The sequence below is a fragment of the Macaca thibetana genome, chromosome X (assembly GCF_024542745.1).
Source record: "Macaca thibetana thibetana isolate TM-01 chromosome X, ASM2454274v1, whole genome shotgun sequence".
NCBI lineage: Eukaryota > Metazoa > Chordata > Mammalia > Primates > Cercopithecidae > Macaca > Macaca thibetana.
In genome coordinates, this window is record NC_065598.1 from 129,001,887 (window position 1) to 129,029,725 (window position 27,839).

The 27,839-nt window shown below is 41.6% G+C and overlaps 3 protein-coding genes across 8 annotated transcripts in view; 2 read left to right on the plus strand and 1 right to left on the minus strand.

Annotated features, from left to right (window-relative positions):
- GPC3 (glypican 3) overlaps positions 1–14,387 on the minus strand; it is a 455,763-nt gene extending 441,376 nt beyond the window's left edge. The window contains exon 1 of one of the 3 annotated variants that reach the window (XM_050777318.1): positions 13,975–14,387. In XM_050777318.1, coding sequence (XP_050633275.1) covers positions 13,975–14,149 — 175 coding nt within the window. In that variant the 5' untranslated portion in view covers positions 14,150–14,387. Of the gene's footprint in view, positions 1–8,380; positions 8,492–13,974 lie in introns of those variants that run through there. The other 2 variants (XM_050777320.1, XM_050777319.1) reach the window with 2 other exon arrangements.
- The window catches only part of HPRT1 (hypoxanthine phosphoribosyltransferase 1), a 1,139,661-nt gene that overhangs the window by 619,927 nt on the left and 491,895 nt on the right, over positions 1–27,839 (plus strand). The window lies entirely within an intron of this gene.
- The window catches only part of CCDC160 (coiled-coil domain containing 160), an 820,286-nt gene that overhangs the window by 561,823 nt on the left and 230,624 nt on the right, over positions 1–27,839 (plus strand). The window lies entirely within an intron of this gene.

Consider the following 27,839-nt stretch of genomic DNA (forward strand, 5'->3'; position numbering starts at 1 on the left):
GAGTTTGGATAACCAGTTAGAAAAAAAAAAATAGGAAGAAGAACCTAATGTTATCTGTTACGTGGTGCTACTATTTTGGTAGTCAAGATTGACTCAAAGACTTCCATTTAATTGTGTCCATCAAGCAAAGTGCAAAGGAATGTCCTCCAAATCTAAACATCTGAGATAAAGCAACCATCTGCGACTCTATGCAAAAAATGAGCTGGGGTTGGGGGGTGTGGAAAGGTCGGGGGCAGGGCTAAAATGTCTTTAAGCACATTTTGTCTAACTTATCTTGTTAAATATTTATACATAAGTGCATAACCTAACAACCTTGGCCAAGCTCGGAAGAGATAATAGATACAGGACAAACAACAGAGCCCCATAAGTATAAAGACAAAGAGAAAAAATACCAAGGAATAGTCCAATTGGAATACAATCTCTAACCTGCAGTCAAAATTGAAACTGGGACAATAAGACCCCACAAGCAAAACAATGTCCCTGAAGTGTGATAACTTCATCAGGGAACAGCAGGTTATAATTTGGTAAGCTTACAAGGTAGGTGTCAGTTCTAACCCACACTAGCGCTGTTTCAAAGGGACTCCCTTATCTTTAGAAAAAAGGAAAGCATTCAATGTAAGAAAAGAGATTTCTAAGAACAAAGATGCAATTTTCATGTATTTAGAGTTATGACAAGGTGAGAGAGAATGTAAACTACATAGCAATGATCTGAGGTACACAAGTCAGGTCATCTAGTCTTTATCTGTATAGAAAGCTTTTTAAATACTCAGTTCTTAGAAAATGGAATGTAAATTCATTGGTGTATTTTTTTAGAGCTCTTCATTTTCAAACTAAAGAATGGAATTTTACAATATCCCAAGATAAGTAAACCAGGTACCCAAACAAAATACGTGGGCAGAAATGGAAAGCCTGTTTTCTCTCCAGTGAGGACAGACAGAAGCCGAGGAGGCAGAGGAAAACGGAGGAAGAGAGAGGAGAGATGGCAATCAGAAGCTACAGGGAAAGGAAACACAGCTTCAAACTAAAATGCAGAGGAAAATATAAAACATTTCACTCATCTTTTTTTTTTAAGAGAGAACAAGAAACACAAAACCATTTAATAAATAAACCATAAAGCACCTTCTGTTCTAAATTATAACCAGTTGAGAGAGGGCGTGAGGGTAGGAGGAAGGGGAAAAGGGAAGATGTGGAGAACAGTCAAACAGACAGATGAAGGAGGGCCCTCAGTAGCTTCAGAGGTATACTGAGCCCCAGGAGGGCTGTGATGAGAACGCACAGAACATCCATTGTTCCCCTTAACTGTGGGTGTTAGAGTAACCTAGGCTACTTCTTATCACTACTCTATGAAATGTTGAGGAGCTTTTCAAGAATCTTACCCATTTTACCTAGAATTATTAGTTGGTAGTAAATTTCATTGCCACTAGGATCTAATTTGAAGATAAAACTGGATATTGTTGGGAAAAGACTCTGAATGACTGAATAAATGCTGGTTCCAACATCTCCTTCAAGCTTCCTAAATGAGGCAACCTTACACTCTCAAAGAACAAAGAAAAAGCAATCTGACAGCTTTTGAAGGCCAAAAAACCCTTCAGGCAACGTTCTTAAATTGACCCAGAGCACTGAAGTTTTAAAGCCAAGAAATGACTTAGGTTTTAGAAATTAACACTTGTATAATACCTTCAGAATACCATGGAGAAAATAAACCTTTATTTCAGAAATAAACTTTGAAGTTTGAAAACAAAGCAGAAAACCTGTTTCTGAAACAGAAAGGACTATGGGAAACACTGAGCGTAGTTCTTCTACAGCTCTTTGAAACTCTTCAACAGTTCCACTCTGACTTCTGGAGATGGCCAAGTAAGATATACCCCAGAATGCCAGCAAAAGAAAAAGTGGGAAACCATTGGTTCCCTATGGGAAGAGCCAAATGATCTCAGGAGATAGCTGCCTCTGGCCACACTAAATTAAGCCAAGACCAAGACTAGACGTTCTACCCATCTAAGGCAGCAAAGGCAGTACTTTCCAACTAGTTACAAATTATTAGCCACTGAGTAGAGATCCTACTGGCTCTCCCTAGCCCATTCAATATCACATTCTCATTCATTGGCTCAGTCTGTTATGCTTAAATAGAGGCCATGCATGCCAAGGCCATAAGAGTGAGAGACATAATAGACAGAGGTAGACTTGCAAGATTTAGTCACTTAATTTGGGTGTGGGATGTGTAAAAGGAGAAATCAAAGACAATTTCAAGGTTTCGAGTTGTGCCAGGCAGAGATACCATCCCCAGAAATATAGAACGTTAAGGAGAGGCAGGTTTGTGTGGATGGGAAAAGAAGATAATGGACTAATTTTTGGCTCGGCTGAAAATGAAACACTGGCAGGACTTCCAGATGGACATGTCCAGCAGACAACTGGGAAATACTGAACTGAAGAGCAAGGAAGAGGTCAGGTTGAAAAGAGATATGGGAATCATTCAAAGAGCAAAGATAATGAAGTCATGGGAATGGATTTGGGAATAAGCAAAGAGAGAACAGAAAGGGCAAAAGACAAACACTACTGGGACACTTACATCTAAAATGTAGGAGGAAGAGGGCAAACAAGCAAAGATTGAAGTGAGTAGGAAGGGAACCCAGAGTACACAGTGTCACAGAAGTTGATAGAGTATGAGAATTTAAGTCAAATACTTTATATCCAGACTATATCCCTTCCTCTCATATTCTAGTAGGTATTCTGGAAACAGCATGAGCTATGGAGTAAGACAAACCTGGGTGAAAATTCCGGCTCCACCACTTACACAACCTTTGGGAAAGTAAACTTTTTTGAGCCTCAGTTTCTTCATCTGTAAAATGGAGTTGATACCACCTACCTTTCAGGTTTCCTGTGTTGATTAAATGAGAGGTTACATATAAAGTAATTGACATATAGTAGGCACTCAGTAAAGGTTATTTTCCATAATCTTCCCTCATGGTCCTTCTAAACTATTCCACCAACCTGAAAGTGGTGTCAAAAAATCGACTGGAATACAAGGAGTTTCAAGCTTATGTGGAAAGAAACACTGATGAAGGCAATCTCGTAAACAATGGACAAATTAAAGAAACCATTTATGCCAGAGGAACAGAAAATTATACAACCCTCTCCAACCCCCAAACCAAAAAATAATACATCTCCATAGACACTTATGAAAGATCAGCCCAATTACACAAGTATTCCTAGCTTTTACTTGGAACCACATGTTTCAGAGACCAGCCATCAGGGCCAAGTCTGAAACAGAATACAGACTACAGCTCCAAAAGCTACACATTGTTACAGTTTTCATTCTTTACATTGGGAGAGTACTCCCCTGGGGAAGGGACAGAGGAGCCACCATGTTGGAAGCACTAAAGTTGCTAGAACTCAGAAGCTACAGACACTTTATGAGTAGTTGCATTGTGTGCACATGAGATATATGAGGACAAGGCTTTCACAAGACAAATGTAATGTGTGATTGTGAAAGACCACCTACTGCTAAGAGTAACAGCTAACAACTGTGAGGGATTTTTTGTTTTGTTTTGTTTTGTTTTTGTTTTTCTTTGTTTTGTGTGTGTGTGTGTTTTCTTTTTTTGAGACAGAGTCTCGCTCTGTCACCCAGGCTGGAGTATGGTGGCGTGATCTCAGCTCACTGCAACCTCTGCCTCCTGGGTTCAGGCAATCCTCCAACCTCAGCCTCCTGAGTCACAGAGACTACAGGTACATGCCACCATGCCTGGGTGATTTTTGTATTTTTTTCTAGAGGTAGGGTTTCACTATGTTGCCCAGGCTGGTCTTGAACTCTTGGGCTCAAGCAGTTCTCCAACCTTAGCCTTCAAAAGCGCTGGGATTACAGGTGTGAGCCACCGTGTCCAGCCTTTCTGTTTAAATAACATGCATAATTATTCATTATTACTATTAAGAATAATAGAAGTCTGACTCTTTGATTCTAATATATTCCTCTACATGGAGATGTATGTGTATGCACATGTGCACATGCACGTGTATGTGTTTGGTAGTACATTATTTCATTTGCAGACTCTTGGATCATGACAACATATACTCATACTTTCTCTTAATCAAGAGGGTTCTTGAAGTCTTTGGCAGGTTTTTTTTTTTTTTTTTTTTAATCATCAGATGTTGGCAAAATACATTTTAATACATGTCACATGCAAAAGCCTGGAAAATATCATCCACACTCATGACTTCCAACTTAAGCCTATATGCTGATGAGTCCCAACTATGTGCTTCTCCTTAACTCCAGAAGAATATATACACTCTTTCCCAGTGATCTCATCTGTTCCCAAGGCTTCAATTACCATCTATATGCTGATAATTTCCAAGTATACATCTCCATCCCTGATTTCTCCCTCTTTTGTAATCCAAAACGCAACTTGAACTACTTAGCAGACATTTTCTACCTCCATCATCAAAGGACCTTTCAAACTCAATCTGTTTGAAACCAAATTGACTATTTCAGCCCTTAAAAACATGTTCCTCCTATATTTCAAGCACACTCATTTGTTCAACAAATATTTACCAGGCACCTATTATGTGCCACAGCACCACCACCCAGAAAAACCAAAAGTTCTAGATTCTCCCTTCTGTCCTCATATCCAGTCACTAAGTCATGTCTATTCTATTCCCTCTATTCTCTCAAGTTTAGATTTTATTCTCCTATTTATGGTCCCCTGCCCTATCACCTGTGTTACTAAAACTCCCTGCCACTGCTCACTCTCCAGTCATCTTCCAACTGAATAATGTTTCCCTTCTTAAAATGTTTTTAAGGCTCCTCATCATCCTTGGATATAACCCAAACTCCTCATCATTTCCTTTTTTTCTAATTCATCTTCTTCATCTGTGCTCCAAGAAATCCCAACTACTCCAGTCCAACAAATGTGTCATTTTGTCTCTTAACTTTGTACCTTTGTACATGCCTTATATGATAGCCACCTACCCCACCCCCCCACTTTTTTATTGAGACAAGGTCTCTCTCTGCCACCCAGGCTGGAGTGCAGTGGTATGATGGTAGCTCAATGCAGCCTTGAACTCAGCCCTCTTAAGACAACTAGGCAACTTCCTCCATAGCTCAAGAGCCCTCAGGCCTCCACATGGTGCCCAGCTCAATGGCAGGCCATAGTCATGCTGCCTTGACATCTATGTTTTTCCTTGCCTGGATCCCTTGCTAGGCAGCGAGTTCCTTGCTGGCAGTGATTTTATCTTGTTCATCAGCTCCTAGCTCAGTACCTGGCATAGTATCAGTGCTCAATAAATGTTGGTTGAAGTAAAGAATACATTTTAAACTTTTAAATATTTATGCAGAAATGGCATATAAAGTTCATTATTAAGTGAGTTCCTATTCTGCAAATTTCCATCTGTTTTCCAAATCAGATAACTGTGGTCCTCAGTGCAATCACTCCATGAAACCTAACCTGGAAACTGCTTCTTGAGTCATATTCTCATTTCTATGGTGCTCAACATGCAAAGCTGCCAGTGCTAGAAGTAGTTCTCCAAAGTGGGCCAAACTCATATTATTGGTGACTGTCACTGCTTAACAAGGATAACATCTGTGTACTTGGGGAAATTATGGAACTTGATTTTAAGAGTGGTACCTCTATGATATCAGTGACGATTAGCTCTGCTACAATTTCAGGCCAATCCAACTGAAAAGGGTTTACTCAATGTCTGAAAGCTATACCCATTAGATCTCCTCCAGCATAAATTAGGCTTAGTCTCTAGATTATTAAAGATCTAGGGATATTATATGTGTGTATGTATGAGTGTACAAATATGTGTGTGTATGAGTGCTGGAACCAGGCAAGTTGTTGGAAGTCGGAAGTGACAGATACTTTATGAGTGGTTGCCTTGTGTGTACATGAGATAATATGAAAGCAAGGCTTTCATGAGACAAATGTAAGGTATGACTGTGAAAGACCACCTACTGCTTAGAGTAACAATTAACTTTCAAACAGTTTAAGTAACAGAAATATTTATTAATTATTGCTGTCTAAATAACGGAAATCATTCTATACATACATAAAATCTATGAATACAAATATATAAAACATATCCAAACACTACACTTAGGTAAAGCTATAGCTAAAAAATATTTCTTTACTTGTCACCTCCTCTTCAATCTTAAGTTTTAAAAGAGGGGCAACTCGCCAGGAACAAAATTGGCTCACACTTGAAATCCCAGCACTTTGGGAGGCCGAGGCAGGTGGATCATCTGAGGTCAGGAGTTCAAGACCAGTCTGGCCAATGTGGTGAAATGCCATCTTTACTAAAAATACAAAAATTAGCCAGGTGTGGTGATGGGCACCTGTAATCCCAGCTACTCGGGTAGCTGAGGCAGTAGAATCTCTTGAACCTGGGAGGCAGAGGTTGCAGTGAGCTGAGATTAAGAAGAATATGCAAATAGAATTCTGATTTTTGTTTTCAAATGAACATCATCCCTTTGTTTTTTATCCTTTTTCCTACTTGGGCCTCTATTTGAATATTTGAAAGAACTTCCCATCAACTTTCAATTAGTTTACCTAGGCAACTAATTGAAAGTTTGGCCTAATGCAGACAGAAATTAAGAGAACTCTAATGAGGCCCTTTATCCTACCCAAATGAAATTTCCACGGCTGAAAATCCACTCTGTATTATGTTCTTTTTTAAATTTTATTTATTTATTTATTTATTTATTTATTTGACAGAGTCTTCCTCTATCGCCCAGGCTGTAGTGCAGTGGTATGATCTCAGCTCACTGCAACCTCTGCCTCCCGGGTTCAAGCGATTCTCCTGCCTCAGCCTCCTGAATAGTTGGGATTACAGGTATGTACCATCATGTCCAGCTAATTTTTGTATTTTTTAGTAGAGATGGGGTTTTGCCATGTTGGCCAGGCTGATCTGGAACTCCTGGCCTCAAGCAATCCACCTGCCTTGGCCTACAAAAGTGTTGGGATTACAGGTGTGAGACACCATGGCCAGTCTGGATTATGTCCTTTTAAATGTACATTTATGAAGCTTGATACCTTAGGTAAGAAACACCAAACACTGAGGAAAAACTTACATACATTCAGTGTATGTTTCCATAACTGGCACCAAGTTGCATTATTTTCACAAACCTAAATACCACAGATCTGTAAGGTGAAGATAAACATATGCATTTATATATACATGTATAATATATCTTCAATTTATCTTGAAATTACTTATAATATCCTTATAAACAAGCACAAAATACTTACCTCTTATAAGATTTGACTAGTCTATTTCTTCCAGAGAGTTATAGTATAGCCAAATGAATTAAACTAATATCCTTTATCATTTACCTATAGAAAACAAATGGATTTTTGACCTAAAAAAAAAACTGGTTACTTTTTTAGAAGGCTTAGTATATTGGTAAAAATAAATCAACTACTTAAATATTGGCTTTATGGAAATTTTATGTTTGTAATACATTTCTAACTCCATTCAGTCTATAAATATATATTTAGTACCTATTATTTGTACCCTGTGCTGTGCTAGACACTGGGATACAAAGATGAATAAGATGTAGCCCCTAACCTCAAGATGATCACAGTCTAGTAGGGAAGACATCATTAGAAACATGAACTTCAAAGTTGCCATAATCGGGGACTTCTAATTTTCCAGTAATAAATTTAGTTGCAAAAGGCAGACAAAAAGGCCATTTAAAATTTTACTCTAAAGTTGTGCTTTCTTCTGGATTTATAAGGAATAAATACATGTTTCACTGTGGAAATTTTGAAAAATACAGAATATTTTCAAAAACATCACTTCTACTGAGACATGTACATTTTTCAGCTTTCAGGTGGCCGGACGGTGGAAGTTTCTTTTATAATAGCTTTTGACTTCTCTTCTTATTGCCACTCCCACTTGTATTTTATCTCCCTTCCTATCAATTATTTATCAATATAAGCCTATTAAGTACGCTTCAAAGAGCTTAGTAGATTTACTAATCTAGCATATAAATACAATTTCAGCTACTAGAAGTAATTAACTGTTCGGAACACTAGCAATGCATTTTGGTCATAACATTGACTTCCTTTTATTCATGAGGAAGAATACAAACCCTCAAATTAGGCTTTGTCCAGCTACACACAAAAAGAGGGAAAAGTGAAAATGCCTCTCCTAGTAATCAATCTTGATTCATTTTTTTTTAATTGCAAACAAGTATTTCTAATAATTAACACTTGGTTAATTGATCTTGAATTGCCCTAATTAGAAGTACAGAACTAAATCTTCTTTACTTTGTATATGCAACAAGATATTCAAGTAAGGCTACAATGTTCCAATGAGCATTCTCACCACCCCCACCCCCATACACATAGCATTTCAAAACACACACTTTCTCTGCTAATATACCCACCTTTACCTTGATTTTTGAACAGCATTCTCCCTGTCATCATGTCTCAGAAGGTAAATTCCCATTACTTTATGCTGTCTCTAAAGCCAGTCTGGGGCCTGTAACTTGGATTCTATTTTCTGACGCTCATTTCCTAATGGAGTGCCAGGGATCCTGTTTCAAGCCAGACAATTTGCTAAATATGGGCAGATGAGTGGGAGATTTTTCTGCCCACACTTTCCATTAGATCCTAGATTACCAAAAACATCTAACCCATTTACAAGATTGGCTAGGACTGAATAGATATTGGCTCCTGGCTCTTGAATTGAGCCTGCACACGAATTCTGATTCCAGGTTACAAAAACCTGTGAGATACTTCAACAGGTCCATGCATGTGTTATATAGCTCAACTCCCAAATATGGTAATATCAACCTTAGCAAGAAAGGTCTAGCTGACATTAAATCAAAGAGGGCTTGATTTAAGAGATGTCCTACAATTTATGTGCTGTAATAATTGTTGATCGTTAATGATACTAAGCCAGTCATAACAATTCTGCTAATTTCAATTTGTTATTTGGGTGCTCAACAATTTAATAAGCCCCGCTGATGGTAAAAGTTGCCAGCTAACTGAGGTAAGCCTGCATCTGTCTCCAGCCAAAATATATGTAGGCTGAAAAGTTTGTCCACATGCCCCAATAATGTATCGTAACAATTTGGGCTTAGACTTTTAAAATATGTAAGATGACATATGGCTTAGGAAAGTATGTGAGAGTTTATAGGGAATACATAATGATCTAGAAACTCTATTTTTGTCAATTATTTACTAAATGCTGTATGGCCTTGTGCTCAACACTGCTCAAATGTAGTGCTTTCCCTTTAAGAGGCTTATAATCTAAAACATACAAATAACCATATGCAGAAAAAAAGCTAGAGATCAGAGTAAAAGGAAGCATTCACAAAAAAATGTACAAATTCAGCATGCCAGAACTTTTCAGTTGAGCAACATGATCCCCAGTGAAATTCTTTCCAAATGATGTATCGTGTGCACAAGTTATAAGTGATTATCTTCAATTTTCTTAGAAATGAGTAATAAGATACCTCTTAAGACCCATGCTTTTGTATATGCATCAAACACTGAAGTTGGCGTGGTCATTGATAGCTGTCATTTAGGGAGAAAACATATTTTCTGTCTTTTCTCATACCAGACAAATCCAGGACTCTTTTATCCCAGATCGGTAATAAGCCGCCTTTTTCTAGGCTACAGTGAACAGCAAACATTGCAACTCTAAAGATGGAAGTAGCAGAATGCTCAAAAATATTGCATCAAAATATTGGATACAACCTACCAGTCTATAAGGAAAAAACACATTGCAAAACTGACACCATCTGTGTCATTTAGCATCCATCAAAATTCTTATGTCTGTATTTCCTAATGCTTCCAAAATGGAATTTGCTCCAAGAATTAAGAAACTCTTTAAGATGGCGGCCCTATTAAGAGACTTCTCCCTATCTCCCACTTCATCTCTTCAGTTCTTTTCCCTTGCCCAGGCTGGCTATTGTGACCATTTCAGCCAATTTCCTGGAGGTATTTTCTAGCCCTTTTCACCCTTTTTAATCCTACAAGTTTCCTGGGAAGCCTGTTTACTTGTATGCTCCCCCACTAGACTGTGAGCTCCTTGACAAAAGGGATTGTGTCTCACTCCTCTCTGCACCCCCAGCACCTATTACAGAGGCTGCCAAGGAGTTGGCAGTGTTAGACTCCTTTCAGCCCAAGGTGCCCCACCAATCATCAGCCATGTCCTCCATCAGATTGATGGCTCCCTCTAAGCACAGCTTGGTATCAGTATCAGGATTCGTGTACTATTCAGACCACATTTGAAAGAATTCTCTAACTGTTCCAAGTTAGCACACAATACAAAGTTTTTTGTATTGTTCAAAGTTTTAACAAATCACCTGGTCACCCAAATGTCTAGTGCAATCTCAGAAGAGAGAAAACCTTTCCACACCTCACTTATTATTCTCTCTCGATATTAGGACCGCTAACTGCTTCAAACTAATTGGGGAACCGCAGCTGGCAACCCAGATACGGAGGCTAGTTCTCACAGTAAAAACAACAACAACAAATACCAAACTCTCTCTTTGTTTCAAGCACGTTGCTTTTTATTTTTATGTTGTTTCATCTATTTCAAGAAACTGCAAGTCAATTTTGGCTGTTCAAGACTGCCTTTTACCCATACAGGCATTTGGCCTTCTGGATTGGTTCTCGCACTTTCCAAGGCCTTCCAAGGCAAGATCCCTCAATCTTTTGGGAGTTGCAACACTACCACGGTTTGTTTGATTTTCTCATTTCCATCCATCCCTTACGCTACCCGCCTCCCCTGACAAAAGTGGTGTATGGCATTCATAAAGTGAATTACACTTGATTTTTGTTTAGAGGAATTTTTTTCTAGACTTCTGTAACATTCCCTTGAGACAATTGGAAACATCATTGTCTGATTACTAGCTCACTTTCCTTGCCTAAAATTGTATCCATTCTTGATTGCGCCTGTGGGTAGGTTAAGCAAAACAAAATAAACATCTAGACTTATGAGCTCATTGGCTTTTTTCTGAATTTTTCTAAATTAAATAAGGGCAAAAGAGCTGTACTGAAAGTCAGTTATATGGATTTTTCTGCCAAATGCTAACTCTGTGCGCCTGGTTTCCATCTGTGGTGCTTTCCAAGTTACAAATCCTTAAAAAAATAAGTGGGGTATGAAAAGATCTATGGATTTTGGGGACATGCTATTTAGAACTGCTATCCTGTGACTTGAACACTCCAAAAGAAATGGGAACATGAGATTTTAAGGCTTTAGATCAGCTTTGTGGAAGTCTAGTGTAGTCCTTCAGCACCAGTGATTTATTTTTTAGGCTGGCTTGTCTCAAATGCCATTTAGTCTCATCCATATCCGCATAAGAAATGTACCTTATTCAGGCTAACCCAATTCTGCTAATGGCCAAAGTTAGCCGTCAATCCCAAATGCTCCCCCTAAGTGAAACAGGACATTCTTGAGGATTTCTCCTTACTGTGACTGAATCTCATTTGATCTGGGACAAAGAAAGCTTTAATGCAGTTAATATAGTACAGCAGGCAAACTGAACGTGGCTTAAAATATGGATGTGGAGGGGGAAAGTCAAGCGGTCATCGTGATGGTTCATAATTATCAAATAATTTTCAGCTCTCTTTCAATTTCCAACCACTGAACGACAGCAGCAAATTATACATTCATTCACTTCAAAATTATGCACTTACCATTGTATTTAGTCTGCCATTATTGTCTCTTCCCTAAAATACTGATGCGCTCTTTCCACACACGAACATTAGGATTTTCACATTTTCCATATCTACAGTGACCATATTTGTCCCACTAAAATTCAGGACACATGGTTTCATGCCAGGGCAGAGTATTAGAAACCTGCACTGCCCCTGGAAAATCCAGGATATATAATGGTAGCTGTATGGGTATCACCATATTTGAAGTTTGGCTTGGCCAGTGCAAGTCAGGACAGTGCCTGCCATGTAGAAGGTGCTCAACAGTGTTTGTGTTTGTTAAATAGAACTGAAGCAGGGAATGTTGGGTTTATATGATGAAAACCCTTGAAAAGTGATTTCTCCTATAGAGTTTGTGAAATAGCAGAGGAAAATGAAAAACCTTTATTACAAATCCCTCTTCTCTATAAGTGTATGGCTATCCCTAGGCCTAAAGGGAGGGAAGGAGCCCAGGCCAAATCTCATACACACAGTGTGTGGGCCCTCCCAATACTTTTATACAGATGCTGCAAAGAGGCAGGCAGCCAGAGAGCTGGGGGAGAGCGAGGGAGGGCGATTGCCTGCAGGAGTGTGTGTGGAGAGGGGGGTTGCTAAATGACTATCTGTGCTTTCCTCTGGCCTTTTTCTTCTTTTGGGCACCATCTTTACCTCCTGGCTTTGAATCAGCCAAATGTGGCCCCAACCCCAACCCTGGACCCATTCGTCTTGTGGGGGCTCAGCCTGTGAGGACCAATTTTTACATTACCAACAAAAGCATGTTCTCTAGCCTTAACAATCTAATTACCATGGCACTTCCAGGGGAGAGAGATTCGCCAGTTGTTTCAGTTCTGTGGAACTGATTCATAGGTTGCCCCTTACAGCTCCTGCACACGCCCACGTGGTACATTATTAACACTTAACAGTGGATGAGGTAGTTCGACCCTCCCTTAGAGGGAAATCCTGCAATGCAATATTTAACATATGCGCAAATGCATTTCAGTCACCAAAAAGGGTGACCAATTACCTTTGCAACTAAACAGCAGGCTCACTCGGCTCTTTTCATCAACCTAAAGAAAAGGCTGAGGGCGCGCTGGCTGCCTAGGTAACCTCCTACCAGTGAACGCTGGCTGGTAGCGCCCACGGGGCGCGCATCCGCATTCACAACTTGGTCCAACCATCGGGCCCGCCTCCATGACTTGTTGAGAGCCACCAGCCAAGTTTTGGCTAGGGCTGCTCCCCGATCCCTCGGAAGCGCGGGACGCGCGCCTCACTGGATGCCTGAGTTGAGAAGAGACCCTGGAGGCCACAAACGTCTCACGGTTACGGAATACAACTGGCCGTTTCTTCTCAGTGCACCCCTGACAAATTAACCTGTTTGAAACCGACTCTTCTTGTCCGCATTGTCAGTGTAGCAACTTGGTCTAATTGGATTCTAAGGCGGGCGTTAGGAGCCCAACCGCTGGACAGTCAATCACGCAGGGCCATTAATATTCATCTGTTGACAGCGGCAGCCCTCCGCTAATGTTAAAATACGTCGTTACGGCACGATCTGATTGTGCAGAACAAAAGGCAGGCGTTCAGAAACTTTCCTCCACCTAAAATCATCTCCCCTTTAGGATCCAGCCTGTCAAGAAGGCAGATGAATTTGGGAGGAGGAGGAGTTAAATTTCTTTGGACTCCGGCTCCCTGGGCCAGCAGCACCGGTTTTAAAGCGATTTCGCTAACCTAAATAAGGGATGCTGTTTTGAAGGAAAAGGTTCAGTCCTCCTCATTTTGGGGACCCTCTTATTCAAAAGTTTGCCTCGGTGTGTCTTCACCCGCCACTGCAAATTCAGAAATCTGTCCTCAACTTTGCTTGCACTTGGGCCCAGGCTTAGGAAACCCAGGCTGGGTAAAGGAGGGCATGGGGGGCACGCTGGGGAAGGGACGGCTGGAGCTGTGGTCCAGCTAAGGCTGAAATTCTGACACGTATGTGCGAGCAAGGATGGCAAATTCCCGAGGCACCAGCTCGGCTGCGGGGCGCCAGTTCGCAAAGACCCGGGAAAATAGCTCCCACCTTCTCGCCCTTCCAAAAAAAACAGGCGCTCACGAGAGGGCGATCCCCACGGTTCCTCCCGCTCACACCTTCCCTGACAGCAGCGTGAGACTGGGGTATGTGGGCTCCGTCCACACACACCCTCTCTCCCTCCCTCAGTAGATCCAGCCAGGCCCCAGGCACACCGACCACTCCCAAGTGCCCAGCTGCAGGGCGCACGACTACAGCCCGGCGGGGCCACCACGCGCCCCTTGCTCCCCGCTGAGTGCGGGGAACGCTCAAGGGACCCCTCCTCACCTGGCACGGGAGTTTCGGGCACCCACTTGAGTCCGGGCTGCAGTCTCTGGAAGAAGGAGCGGACTTGGTGACAGGTGGCGTCCGGCGGCGGCGGCGGGGGCTGCGCCTGTCCCGGGAAGTCCAAGCTGAGCAGCATCGCCACCACCAAGCACGCGGTGCGCACGGTCCCGGCCATCCTGCTTCGCAGGGAGCTAGGAGAGCGCGGGAGAGTGGCAGCCGGAGCGAGAGCAGTCCCAGGACTCGGCAAGCCTGGCAGTGGCCCTGTGGAGCAAGAGACGTGCTGCTACCCAGCCGCTGCAAAAGTTTCCTCGCAGCTACCTGGGCGCTGGGCGAGGGCGGGAACCGCTTGGCGGCGCGGGGCAGGGCGGGGCTGACTGGGGTGGGGCGGAGCGAGGAGAGACGGGGCGGGGCGAGGCGAGCCGCGCGGCCAGGGGGCGGCGGCGGTTGTGCAGCCGGTAGCCTGCGGGGTGCGGGGGCGCGGCGTGGAGGGCGGCGGGGGCCACTAGGGCACCGCGTGCGGGGACCGGGCGGAGGCAGTGCGAGAGGAGGGTGCGGAGCGCGCGCGGTGGCTCCCGGCAGCCGAGCCAAGCTGCCCGTTCGCCGCCGCTCTACACAGGGCGCTCTGGCATAACTACTGCAGAGGGGCTGCAGGCTCGAGCGCGCTGATTGGCTTCCCAGCAGCCGTCCCCTCTGACTGGCTCTGGGAGAAGTTCCCCAGCCTCACTCCTCCTTCCCGCCGCTCATTGGCCTACAGCCTGGAGGGCTTTTCCCTTTAGGATTTTTGCCTCCTTTTCATCCTTCCTGGGGGCAGGTGGGGGTCCCTGGCTTAGGTGCCCCTCCGCTTCGCCACAGGCCTTCTTTCAGCCTGTGCCAGCTCTTTCCTGGCCACCAGAGCCACACAAGGTATTCCTTCACACAAAATCCACCTCCTCATTCTACTCTCTGAGGAGCTTCCCGTGAACAGTTTTCCTAACGCAGCTCTGACCAGGTTCTCAAAGCCAACCCGCAAATAGTCACGTTCAGGGACAGCCAGGGACCACTGGGCTTTTCACAGCCTGCCTCACCTTTGAATACTGTATCTTAAAAGTCTGAAAGCCCCTGTGGCTTGCTAGATTTGATTCAATAGAGCCACACAAAGTCAGAGAAAGCACCTGATTCTGGGGCGTTAAAAGAAAATCTACTGCACGAGAGTCCCAGGTGGCCCTTCAAGAGGCAAAGCCTAACTAGTTACAACGAAATAACCAGGGGCTTAAAGCTAGCCTAACTCATTAGAAAATCATTACACAGCAAATTTATTGAGCCAAAGCTAGCCTATTTCATAGATGGAGTAGAAGGCTATTTGAAAGATCTTCTACACCCAAATCCCACCTCTCCTGCTTAGATTTCACCATTAGAAATCCAGTTCTTTGAGAATCAAATATCTCGCCGAGGAGGAATACATTTTGGTCATTACCTATATGCTGGTAAGGAGGGATCTTTAGCATGGATTCTTTTCATGATCCTCCACACCCTACTCCACTAGAGAACTCAATAAGTATTTGTATGATGAAATTACTTAACACCTCTGCATGAATTAGTTTGTCATCTGAGGTTTTGTTTCCGACCTAGGTGAAAGTAGGTTTTGAGGGATAACCTCAGCACCAGGAAATTGTCTGGGGTGTGCAAGGTCAGGGGAGAGGAGGTTGTGTTCCAGGACCCATGGGCTGAGAAGGGAGACAAAGAGAGAGGAAGGTCACGGTGGAAGTTCATTTATCCATTTATTCATTCGGTAACAAATATTTGAACTCCTACTGTGTTCCAGGCACTGTAGATTACAAACAGACAATGAGGATACAAAGATTAACCAACCCGTGGTACCTGACCTCAAAGAACTGCAAACTAATGGGGAAAACAACCAAGTCGAATGTTAACCCACTGTGTGAATGCTAAGATAAGAAAGTTCTAAGGGTTACTAAGAGGGGGAATCGGAGAAAGCGTGCCGGAGATGATGACCTAAACTCAGACCAGTAGGAGTTTAGGTGAGACAAGCAGATGGGGAGAAGGGTGCTGAGGCAAAGAAAGCAGTGTAAACAAAGACACTGAGGGGAGAGGGCTTGGCATGGCCCATTTGGAAGATGGGAGGTGCAAGTAATGATTTCATGTTGGGGAGTTGGAAGAGCTAAGGTGAGAGAGGTAAGCAAGGGCCAGATTATGCAGTCTTGAAGCCATGTGGAGGAGCCTGGGGAACCACTTAAGGAAATTTTCAGCACGGTGGGGGAGGGGGGCGCCATGATCACATTTGCCTGATTAAAAGATCTCTCCAGCAGCACTGTGGAGAATGGCTTGGAGAAGGAAAAAGATTGGAAGCAAGGAGACCAGTTCAGAGGCTGTGAAAATAATTCAGACAAGAAATGATAAAGTCCTGTAGCAGAGAAGATTTGGAAATGGAAAAAAATTACTGGAGATATTTAGCATATAGCGTTAAAAGGGTATAATGACCTAGTGGATATGGGGGATGGGAGAGAAGGAGTCAAGGACGGAGGGCCCATTCACTCTTTTTTCAACAAACATTTGAGTGCGGCCAATGTATCTGGCATTCTTCTCCTACTTCATAATTTTGCCTGGGGCTAGGCCTGCGCCTGCATTGAACATTTGACAAATGACATATCCACTTTAAAAGAAACACCAATTAAGAGTCATAATTTGGCTGGTGAGTTTGATATGTTCCACCTGTGGAGCCCTGTGACCAAAGGGCAGATTGGAAGGCAAGCATTGATTGAATTTCATGACCTTGCAGAGGAAGACATGACCTCCCATAAATTCATGATCTTCCAGAGCTCATGCAACTAACTACAAAGGCAACAGTTGTTTTCAACTACTGGGTATTGAGTACCTGGAAAAAGGGGAATGTGACTTATTTTTAATACATGCCTTTATATTTAATATACTTTATATGAGCTAGGTCAGTGCTTTCCAAAGTGAAGTGTGTGAATCCCTGGGTTAACTGAAGTGGACCAATGAAGTTTTTGCTTTTCATTTTAATAAATATTTATTTTAATGGTGGATTAGAAAAAATATATGTAACTAGTACATCCAACCCATGATTTTGTTAGGACAAAACTAAGTAGCTGGTGCCATGATACATTTATTTCAATAAAAATGTGAACTGGTTTGAAGAAAAATATTTAATTGTAATGGGAATATGAAGATATAACAAAATGTGTGGGGTGATATGTGAATGACTAGGCTTTGGGCTGTCATAGGCAAGCTGGCCCTGAGGTTTTGGAAAATATTTCTTTGGCCTAAAAGCTTCTGCTGCCCCTCCAAGTGGCTACTTCAGAGCTTTTAGCCAACCTAAGGTAAGAGTTAATAAAACTTGCTAGGTTTAAGGAGTGGTTCCATTTTTATAAGTGCCTCTCAAAGACTTTCTAACCTTCTACTCCCTAAGCGATGACTCTAATAGCACAATTTCAGGCACTGAAACTGACATGGAGGAAAGCTTGCAGGAAAGCTATGAGCAGCTGTCCGCCCTGCCTACCCAGTAACTTGGAATTTTACTGATGAAAATCCAGTTCCTTAACCAAAGCATACAATCTGTTACATCACATACTATATACTGCCCAAATGGGCGACTGTGAATTAAGACTGAGTTGTCTTTTCCTCTTTTACATAAACAACTGTCTTATCTTTCAAGGTTCCCTTCCTTGTGTTAGAAGTAAGGCCAGTGATTCATCCTTACTCTTCAGCTAGTAGAGACAAAGAGAAACAATCAGTCTAGAAACACAAAAGGATGTGCTGATTGAGCCAGTGTTCACTTTTGACAATTCATGATTCTGTGCTTTCAGGCCCAGTTGGAAGCATTTAGATAACATCGTTGGGCCCCATCTTTCTCTTTGGACCCCAGAGGAAGGCTACCTAGCACAGCAGGCCCAGAAGAACTTTTCTTCACCTTTCGCTCCTAGTCTCCAGTTTGAAAGAATTCGAGAATTCCCAGCTGTAGCCAGCAGCTATTATCTTGCTGTAGCTGGGAGGAGAGTCTGGTTCCATGGCTCCAAAAGCAGCATAAATCAAGTTTTCTGGGAGAGGGTTAAGAAAGGGTGTTCAACAGCTGCCGCCATGGGAGGAGCTCATACACAGCCGTGCACGCGGCCACACACGCACACATTGTTTGTCTTGGGCCCAGTTTCCTTTGCCCCCCAGGTGATGTTCTCCTTTCCCCATATCCCTCAGGTACACAGTATCTTCTGCCCTGAACTCCACTCTCAAAACCTGCTTTCAGAAAAGAAACTTTAAAACTCATCCGTTTACAGTGTATATGGTTGATAGGTTATAATGGGGCTGCCCACCCAGGGGTACAAGTATTTTAACAGGATCAAAGCTTTAAACCAAAGGAACAGAGCTCTAAAAACAGTGGAATTCCAGGCATCCGCCAGTGGGAAGGGAGTGTTTAAACTGAGGGGCAATGAGGCCTTTTTTGGTGCACCTGAAATCACATCATGTAGACAGTTGCTTATATGTTAGACTGGTGCTGCTCACAGTCAACACCTCCCTGGCCACACCTCTGCACTCTATGGCACACAGCCACTTTGTCTCCCCTTCTCTTGCAGTGTATGACTCCTTTGTGGGGCAGAGGGGAGGGGAGGCGCCAGGCACACTGATCCCAATGCTCCCAAATGTATAAGCTATGATCAGAGAATGAATTATGGTCCTTTGGGAAAGAGTGTTCATTCATCCATCCCAGCCAGCAGGCCAGTGCAATGTAAATGGTAACTTTGTAAGTTGAAAGACTTAGAGCCATTTTGAAAATTGCATAATAATCCCAAGCAGAATTTGGCTCCATGTGTATGGAAAATTAATAGACCCTGCTGAGATGCTTGCATTGTGAGTTGTGGATGGATAGCCTCTCCTCAGACCAGGGACTATGCTTTGCCCTCACTAAATCCACAAAATATACTGAGCTTCTTGTAAGTCAGAGTCCAAGTCTTGAAAAAAACTACTGAAAATTTTATTTGTACCATCATGTTGATTACCACAAATAAAAAATTATTCTGTGTTTATTTGTATAAGGGATATTGACGTAGATTTCTAACATATTTCTTCATATCCCAGTCCATTGATTTTCTTTTTGATTGGGCAGATGCACTGTATGTAAATCTAACATTTTGTGTCTCTTGCATAGGATATTTGGTTTTCTATAAAAATTTAAGGGGTTTTAGTTTGGTGATTGAGAGCACAGTAGCTTTAAATCCAAATGCTGGTGATGCCTGAGGCATGGCTTTATGTGCCACATGGCAATTCACACGTACTTTGTTTTGCTTTGAATCATTTTGGACCAAAAAACACAGTGGTTCAGGTAATGTAATATATCTGTTTTGATGTACGATGTGTAGAACCTCTAATAATTTCACTAAGATTTTTTCTGGGTCTTTATGCTCTGGAGCCTGGGTCCCCAGTAAGCCAACTGGCATTCAACAGTTGACATCTCACGTGTTTGCTTCCAGTAAGGTCCTTTCCTCTCACCAGAGCTCCATGAATTTCAAGCAACTTATCATGGGAAATCAACAGCCACCATCACAGATAACAACTCATATTTTTGATAACTTCTCCCTTCCCCTTCTCAAACTCTATCCACACTCCTAAGTCTTGTGGAATTTCAAAAGTAGCATATCATAAGAAAACCCCATCCCCAGCACCACCTGTAACTCTATAGTCACCATAAACATTATCCCTTAGGAACTGTGTGTTTTGTTTTGTTTTGTTTTGTTTGTTTGTTTGTTTTGAGACAGAGTCTCGCTTTGTCGCCCAGGCTGGAGTGCAGTAGCACAATCTCGGCTCACTGCCACCTCCACCTCCCAGGTTCAAGTGATTCTCCTGCCACAGCCTCTTGAATAGCTGGGATTACAGGTGCACACCGCCACGCCTGGCAAATTTTTGTATTTTTAGTAGAGATGGGTTTCACCATGTTGGTCAGGCTGGTCTCGAACTCCTGACCTTATGATCCGCCCACCTCAGCCTCCCAGAGTGCTGGAATTACAGGCGTGAGCCACTGCGCCTGGCAAGAACTGTGTTCTTGAGAGGCAGTATGGTTGAGACCTGCAGTTAAAGGAGAGGGACAGAGCAGGTCCAAGCCATTCCATACCCTACCAACCAGGCCCAGGGGCTGCCTGACTTGCGGTACCAACATTGGGGTGACCACTACACTTGCCAAATTGTGCAGCAAATGTATGTTTTCCTATGTATCTCCACAATAACTTGAGAGCTTTAAAAGAGTAGGGATTCATATGCTTCTTTTCTGTACTCCCTGTAGTACAGTGCTACTCAGAGTGCAGTCCGTGTACCTGTGCTGGTCAGTGCCCTGTTTCCTACCAGTCTGTGAATCTGTTACTGCTACCAAGTAAACATTTAGAAACTTTTTTTTTTTTTTTTGAGACAGGGTCTTGCCCAGACTGTACTGGAGTGGTATGATCCTGGCTTGCTGCAGCCTTGACCTCCTGAACTCAAGCTATCCTTCCACCTCAGCACCCTTCCCAAACTAGCTGGGACCACAGACACGTACCACCATGCCTGGCTAATTTTTTTTTAATTTTGTGCAGAGATGAGGGTCTCACAATGTTGCCCTGGCTGATCTCGAACTCCTGAACTCAAGGGATCCTTCCACCTCAGCCTCCCAAATTTCTGAGATTACAGGCATGAACTACTGCACCTGGCCCCTAGAAACTTTTATAGCATTTTTATATTGCTGCCACTTGTAAGCACATGAAGAGTTGGTCACACTGTTGAGTCAAATAATTGTTTTAAAATGGCCTTATATTTTGTATTTCTTTTTCAGTTTTTCCAGTAAATCATTTTCATGATGTTTTCCCAAAGTATTTGTCCATGTCAGAAAATAAAAATAATATAAAATAAGCTGATTTTACTACAGATGGTTTGAGAAGCATCGCCCTAGTATATGCACAGTACTTTGGTCCATAGTAGTCCCTTAGTAAATGTTTTTCAGTGAAGCCCTGTGATGCTTTTCTTTACAAAAATAAGTCCACACATCCCGATTCATGGAGAGTTCCTATTAAGATCATAACATATAAAAACTTTCCAATAATAAGTGACTTATTTAAAGATAAATTTCTAGCTAAAATATTCCTGCTATAAAAATTATCACATAAGAATGCTTTTCTTCTTCAGCTCACTTTTATTCAAGAAACACTCAGAAGAGAGTAAATGTGGCTTACATGAGGTTGTGCATCTCAGAAGATCTTAGTATAAATTACAAACAGAGGTTGAACTCCATAACCTTTATATTTTATTTTATCAATTATTTCCTTCCTAATTTATATCATGTTTTCTGTTGTAAATGAAAGAGATACTAGCCTGAGTACCAAAACATATCTTTTTAAGAGCAAGATGATAAGATCCAGAGGGAAGTACTGCTTCCTTGGAATGCCTTCATCTCATTCATCCTTACAACATGTCAGAAGCATAGCAAGTCTCCCCTGCCGTAAATAAATTGCATGTCATTACTCAGAAGATTTACGCTCTCTTGGATGTCTCCAGTTCTTCCCTAACTCCTGTTAAACGTATGGTTAATACCATATGTTTTGTTAGCAGTTTTTTGTCTGGTATTGTTTTGAAGTTAGCAGTTGTTTCATGTGGGAGTATCCCATCTTCCCAAGTAGATTGGAATAATGAAAAGAACGGCAGACCAGCAGTCAAAGAGCTCATTTCTAGTTCTTGTTTTGCCACTCTGAGCATTGCGACTCTAAATCAGTAACTTAACATTTCTGAACTACAGCCTCCTTAACTATAAATTGAGAACGGTGGACTACATGCTTTCTAAAATTCCTTCTACCTTTGACCATCTGTGTTTCTATGTTAGTGAATTCCTTGAGGGAAGGAATCTTCCATTTCTGTATATAGCCTCCAGAACCTTGCCTAGAATGCAGTAGGCCCCCAGTACACATTGTTGAAGACATGACAAAATGTATTCCTCATGACACAGACCCCAGTAATGGCTCCATAGGAGATGCTCAAGAAATATTAGTTGTTGATCAGTGCTCTTCTTAATCAAAGTACTGTATAATAACATTAAAAATTTAATTTTTCTCCTGGTTGGACGTGGTGGCTCATGCCTGTAATCCCAGCACTTTGGGAGGCTGAGGCGGGTGGATTACTTGAGGTCAGGAGTTCGAGACCAACCTGGCCAACATGGTGAAGTCCCGTATCTACAAAAATACAAAAATTATCTGGGCATGGTGGCGTGTGCCTGTAATCCCAGCTACTTAGGAGGCTTAGGCCCAAGAATCGCTTGAACCCAAGAGGAGGAGGTTGCAGTGAGCCAAGATCATGCCACTGCACTCCAGCCTGGGCGACAGAGCAAGACATCTCAAAATAAATAAATAAATAAATAAATAAATGAATAAATAAATTTTCTCCTAATAAGCAAGATAGTAATTTTGTTGTGAGCAGTTTTGCAAGAGTGGAGATATAAACAGACATACCTCTATCATATTTTATTTATCTCTAGAAATCTAAGTCAAATATTTTTAAAATTAATTCATTAACATTTTTAAATAACCAAGGCTTTGATATTGATTTTTTAAGATTATAAAATACTAAAGGTAAGATACTATATTTATCTAAATCTCACTGTATGAGGGGTCTAATTGATTATTTTATTGTTTGGAAATGATTATAGTAATGTTTTAGGAAGATTTATTATTAACTTTTTCCTATTGGAAAACCTGTGTCAATCCCTTCTATGGAAAGCCTTCCGAAATGTATTGCCTATTTCTCTGCCTTAGTAAACAAAGCATACATATGAAATCTAATATAACCTATCCTTGATGCTCTGTTTTATCATATTCAATTTTTGTGCAATGTTGTAAATATACAAAAATGGTGAGACAATGAGCTGAGTCTGTATTGGGCCTACTATACATCATGAAATTTGATTTTTAAAAAATAACAACAAATCCTCTGAAATGAGTTTTCTCTTCCTCTTTAATGTATGATTCAGCATATACAGATGCATGCTCTCCTGCATTAATCTGCTTTTTAAAAACTGTAATTCTGGAATCAAAGGCCAAAGTAGCCCTTCCTAGGTCATTCCTTTGGTTTAACCTCAGTTAAACAGCAATCATTTTCAATAACAGCTATTTCAACTCACTCTCCAGTTGACTTGCTTTAACTTATGTTGCAACACAGTGATCACAAGAGCCAGCACAGTGTTGTGGAATGGACATAAGTTCCACAGTCAGATAGTCCTGGGTCCAAATTCCAACTCTATTACTTACCAGCTAGATAACCTTGGGCAAGCACCCTTATCGGTCTAAGCCTTCACTTAGAAAATGAGGATTAAAAACTTAACCTTCAAAAAGACCACAAGTATTAGTGAGGATGTGGAAATTGGAAACCTTGCATACTGTTGGTGGGAATATAAAATGGTGCAGCTGCTATGGAAAACAGTATGGAGGCTCTTCAAAAAATTAAAAATGGAACTGTCATATGATCCAGCAATCCCACTTCTGGGTATTCATTAAAAGAATTGAAATCGGGATCCTAAACAGATACTAACACCCCCCTGTTCATTGCTGCAGTTCTTCGCAATAGCCAACATGTGAAAACAACCTAAATGACAATGGACAGATGAATAAAGACAATGTGACAGAAAACCAAATACCTCATGTTCTCACTTGTAAGTGGGAGCTAAATGATGAGAACACACGGACACAGAGGGGAACAACACACACTGGGGCCTATTGGAGGATGAAAGATGGGAGGGGGGAGAGGATCAGGAAAAATAACTAATGGATACTAGGCTTCATACCTACAGGATGAAATCATCTGTACAACAACCCCCCATGGCACACGTTTACCTATGTAACAAACCTGCACATCCTGCACATGTAACCCTGAAGTTATGATAGAAGTTGTAAAAAAAAGACAATGAGGTATATACATGCAATGGAATACTATTTGGCCTTCAAAAGGAAAGAAATCTTGCCATTTGTGACAACATGGATGAACCTGGAGGACATTATGCTAAGTGAAAAAAGCCAGGCACAGAAGGACAAATACTGCACAATTCCACTTATATAAAGTATCTAAAATGGTCAAATACATAGATACATAGAGTAGAATAGTGTTTACCAAGGACTGGGGGTAAGGAAGAATAGGACATAAAGTATCAGTCAAGCAAGATGAATAGGCTCTAGAAATCTGCTGTACAACATTGTACCCATAGTCAACAATAGTGTATAATATGCTTAAATTTTGTTAAGAGGGGGGATCTCATGTTAAGTGTTCTTACCACAATTTTTTTAAACTTAATCTTGGTCAATGAATGGATGGATATATATATATATCCACGTGATAATACACATATATTACAATGCATTGTACAGCTTCTCTGTATGCTAAGAAAAATACAACTTTGCAACATCTTTGAGGGAACTAGAGATCATATAGGTAAAGTGTCTGGCACATTGCAGGTATTCACATTATTGTGTGAACCTTAAGGCTACTTCTTTTAAAGGCCATCAAAGCCAGGTTTGGTTTTTGTTTGTTTTAACAAACATTATTTACTTGTTTCTTTCTTTGTCATTTATTACTAACATTTATTCAGCAGTCACTGTGTTCTAAGCACTGGTGATACAGTGATGAGGGCAAAATTCTCCTCCTCATGGTCCTTAGCCAAGTTTGATTTTAACCTCCAGAGTGATCAGACATGACTGAGATCTTGAGGTTTTAGTTGTGAGTTCATTGCCAGGTTTGCCACAATGCCAGCTTTTGGGAGTTCCAGATTACCAAAGGTTTGCAGAGTTGTAAGTCTGAAGGCAGGCATACGCCCTCAAAGGGTCTCCTTTAACTTCACACTCTTGACTCCTGCTTAGTCTTCCTCCAGCTTCTCCTTAAAACAGGTCCATGTGGAGATTACGGGAGCTAAGCAGTGTTCAGTGATGGCCTGGGTCCAGCAAGAGACCTGCCACGGGCCCAGGAATTCTCAGACACCAATTTGCCTTTCCATTTCCCAGGGCTTAACCTCTGTCATTTGGCCTCCCCAATTACAATTACATTTCCAGACTTTTTTTTTTCTTTTGGCCTTACCCTCAATTCCCAGATCTTAGTAATGGCTCATATTTCCTGGACGTAACTACAGGAGCTCAAATTCACCTCTGAAAAAACGTTTTCAAACTTGAGCTTACAGCCAGATCTACCCCAGTTTTCAACTTTACCATCAAACTCATATATTCATACCTTTTCTAATTTATCACCTTACGGAAATATCATGCCATATTTACTTTCTTTTCTTCTGCTTGGTACTAGGTAATGAAGTGACTCTTCTTCAGAGGCAAAAGGCTAATGATTTCCCAGTAAAAAGAAACAATGTCAGTCTCTCAGCTAATACTCTATGGCGTGGAGGGAAAACAATTATCTCGCATATGGAAGGGAAAGTTCATCTTCCTTGGTGTAACTTCTCCTATGGCAAAGAGGTCATTTAGTCACATGCAAGCAGCTAGACAAGATGATAATATAAAGCAGATATATTATCTGTGTGCTTCTAAACCATCTGGGGTTTATCAAATGCCCTACACCACTCAAGGATGAGTCAGTTAAAGAGAAACATCAAAGAATGAAGGATGGAATCACCTACTGTTCTTCTGTGTATTTTCACACAAAAAAAGGTTTAGTTCTCATTAAGATAAAAAGATCAGAATATCGTTCTATGAGCAGTTCAGTTTTGTTTTGTTTTGTTTTTGTTTGTTTGTTTGTTTTTTGAGACAGAGTTTGCTCTTGTTGCCCAGGTCAGAGTGCAATGGCGTGACCTCAGTTCACTGCAACCTCCACCTCCTGGATTCAAGCGATTCTCCTGCCTCAGCCTCCTGAGTGGCTGGGATTGCTGGGATTACAGGCACCTGCCACCATGCCCAGCAATATTTTTAAATTTTTTTTATGTTTTTTGTTGTTGTTGTTGTTTTTTTTTTTTTTTTTTTTTAGCAGAGACCAGGTTTCACCATGTTGGTCAGGCTGGTTTCGAACTCTGACCTCAAGTGATCCGACCACCTCGGACTCCAAAAGTTCTAGGATTACAGGTGTGAGCCACCTCACCCAGCCTATGAGCAGTATTGTATTCACACCTGAAGCAGCCATAATTCTAAAATCCAGAGATCTCTATTTCTCACCCTAGTTTTGCTGCAAATAGAATGCATTATACTGATGCACTTTAACATATTCATAGTATCCCTAACTCTAAAAAAATCAAGCCTGCCAAGTGTCCTTATCCCTATATTAATATTATTGATTCTCAAATCTTAGGCAGTATATCTACTCATACCATTTTTTCCTTAGAATTTGATCTTTTGGGGTGTTTCAATTCAGCAAACAGGGATTACAGTAATGATTACACATAGTCAAATTTGGGGACCTGATAACAAACCTCTTAATCTGAGAAGGAAGAACCAAATTTCCAGGACTACCTAATAATCCCAGTTAAATTGTCTCCTTTCAGAACCTCTTGTATTTGTTTAAAACTTCCTATTTCTCACAGAGGACTTCCTCATACCTTATCAGATTGTTCTTTCCAACAGCCCTATCAGATAGACCAGGCAAGCAAGTATTATTACCCCCATAATATTGATGGGAAAGCCTCTGAGATTGAGAGAGATGAAGTGATGATCCCAAGGTCGCATAGCAGGTCAGCAATGAAGACAGGACCATGCCCCAAGTCTAAAAGAAAAGAAAAAATCCCAACAAGCCATGTGGCAGTGCTTTAAAACGTAAATGTCATAGGCAAAAACTTTGAATGTTATCCAGATGTCTATGGAAGGCTCATGGGAATCAATACTCACCTTAAAAAGCTAGGCAGGAAAAATGACACGTTATGAAAAACATGCCAATTTGAGATTTACTGGATGAGAGAGAAAAGTTGAGAACAATATAAACAGGCCAAACTTCGGAATATTTCTTGTGCTCTTCTCTTCACTGCAAACAGTGACCTTTGCACAGATAGAAAAGGTACAATGTGGGCAGCAGAAAAATGAGTTTGTGTCATACGGTTCATTCAGAATTTGTGAAAATAAAAGTGGAAGACATTTTCAAGATCACCCTTACAGTTCAATTTTAAATGTTCAGGGAATCTTTTCTTGCTCACAAGTGAAAAACCTGAGGATAAGTCATTTAAGGAAAGTCTGTCTCTGTTCTACTTTCATCATGTTATCAGTAAGGTAAATGAAGAAATCAAAATGTAAGTCTGAAAGAAGTAGCCTTTGAAAGCATCTGAATTGCACTTCCTCAGGCCAGTGGAATTTGACAGCTAATTATGAGAACTATAGATAGTACAAAACTCTGAATTTCTCAGAATGTACCAGTAATTGTCTGTGTAGAGAGAACTGGTGACACACGTAATGGGAAACTCCCAGCTTCCCTTAGGAAAAGTGGTTACATGGGTGAGCGTCAGGCCTTATGCTTGGAATTATGGGGTACAGGTCTGACCGAAGCCCTCTCATTCCTGCTTTGCCTTTAGCAGACTGAGAGGAACACTGAGCCCCTCAAAGGAGAGCTCCCCACAGGAAGGAAAAGTCAGCCTAAGAGGGAGCGAAATCCATGAAGCTGAGTTGCCAGAATCCCTCCACAGGCCACCCAAGCAGCGAAGAAATTCATGGAGAGAAAGAAAGAAAAGACCCACAGCCGTGAGCAGAGCCAGCTGGGAGGGATGTTATTACTTTATTTCTGTTTTCTTAACTATGTGTGTGTGTGTGCGTGCATGTGTGTGTGTGTGCATGCGCGTGCGTGTGTTTTGAGGAGGGGGGAGGATTGATTGCAGAAAATGTCTTGATCCACAGCACTCAAGATGGAAACTTTTGTTGATATAATTTCTCCTAACTTTCCTACAC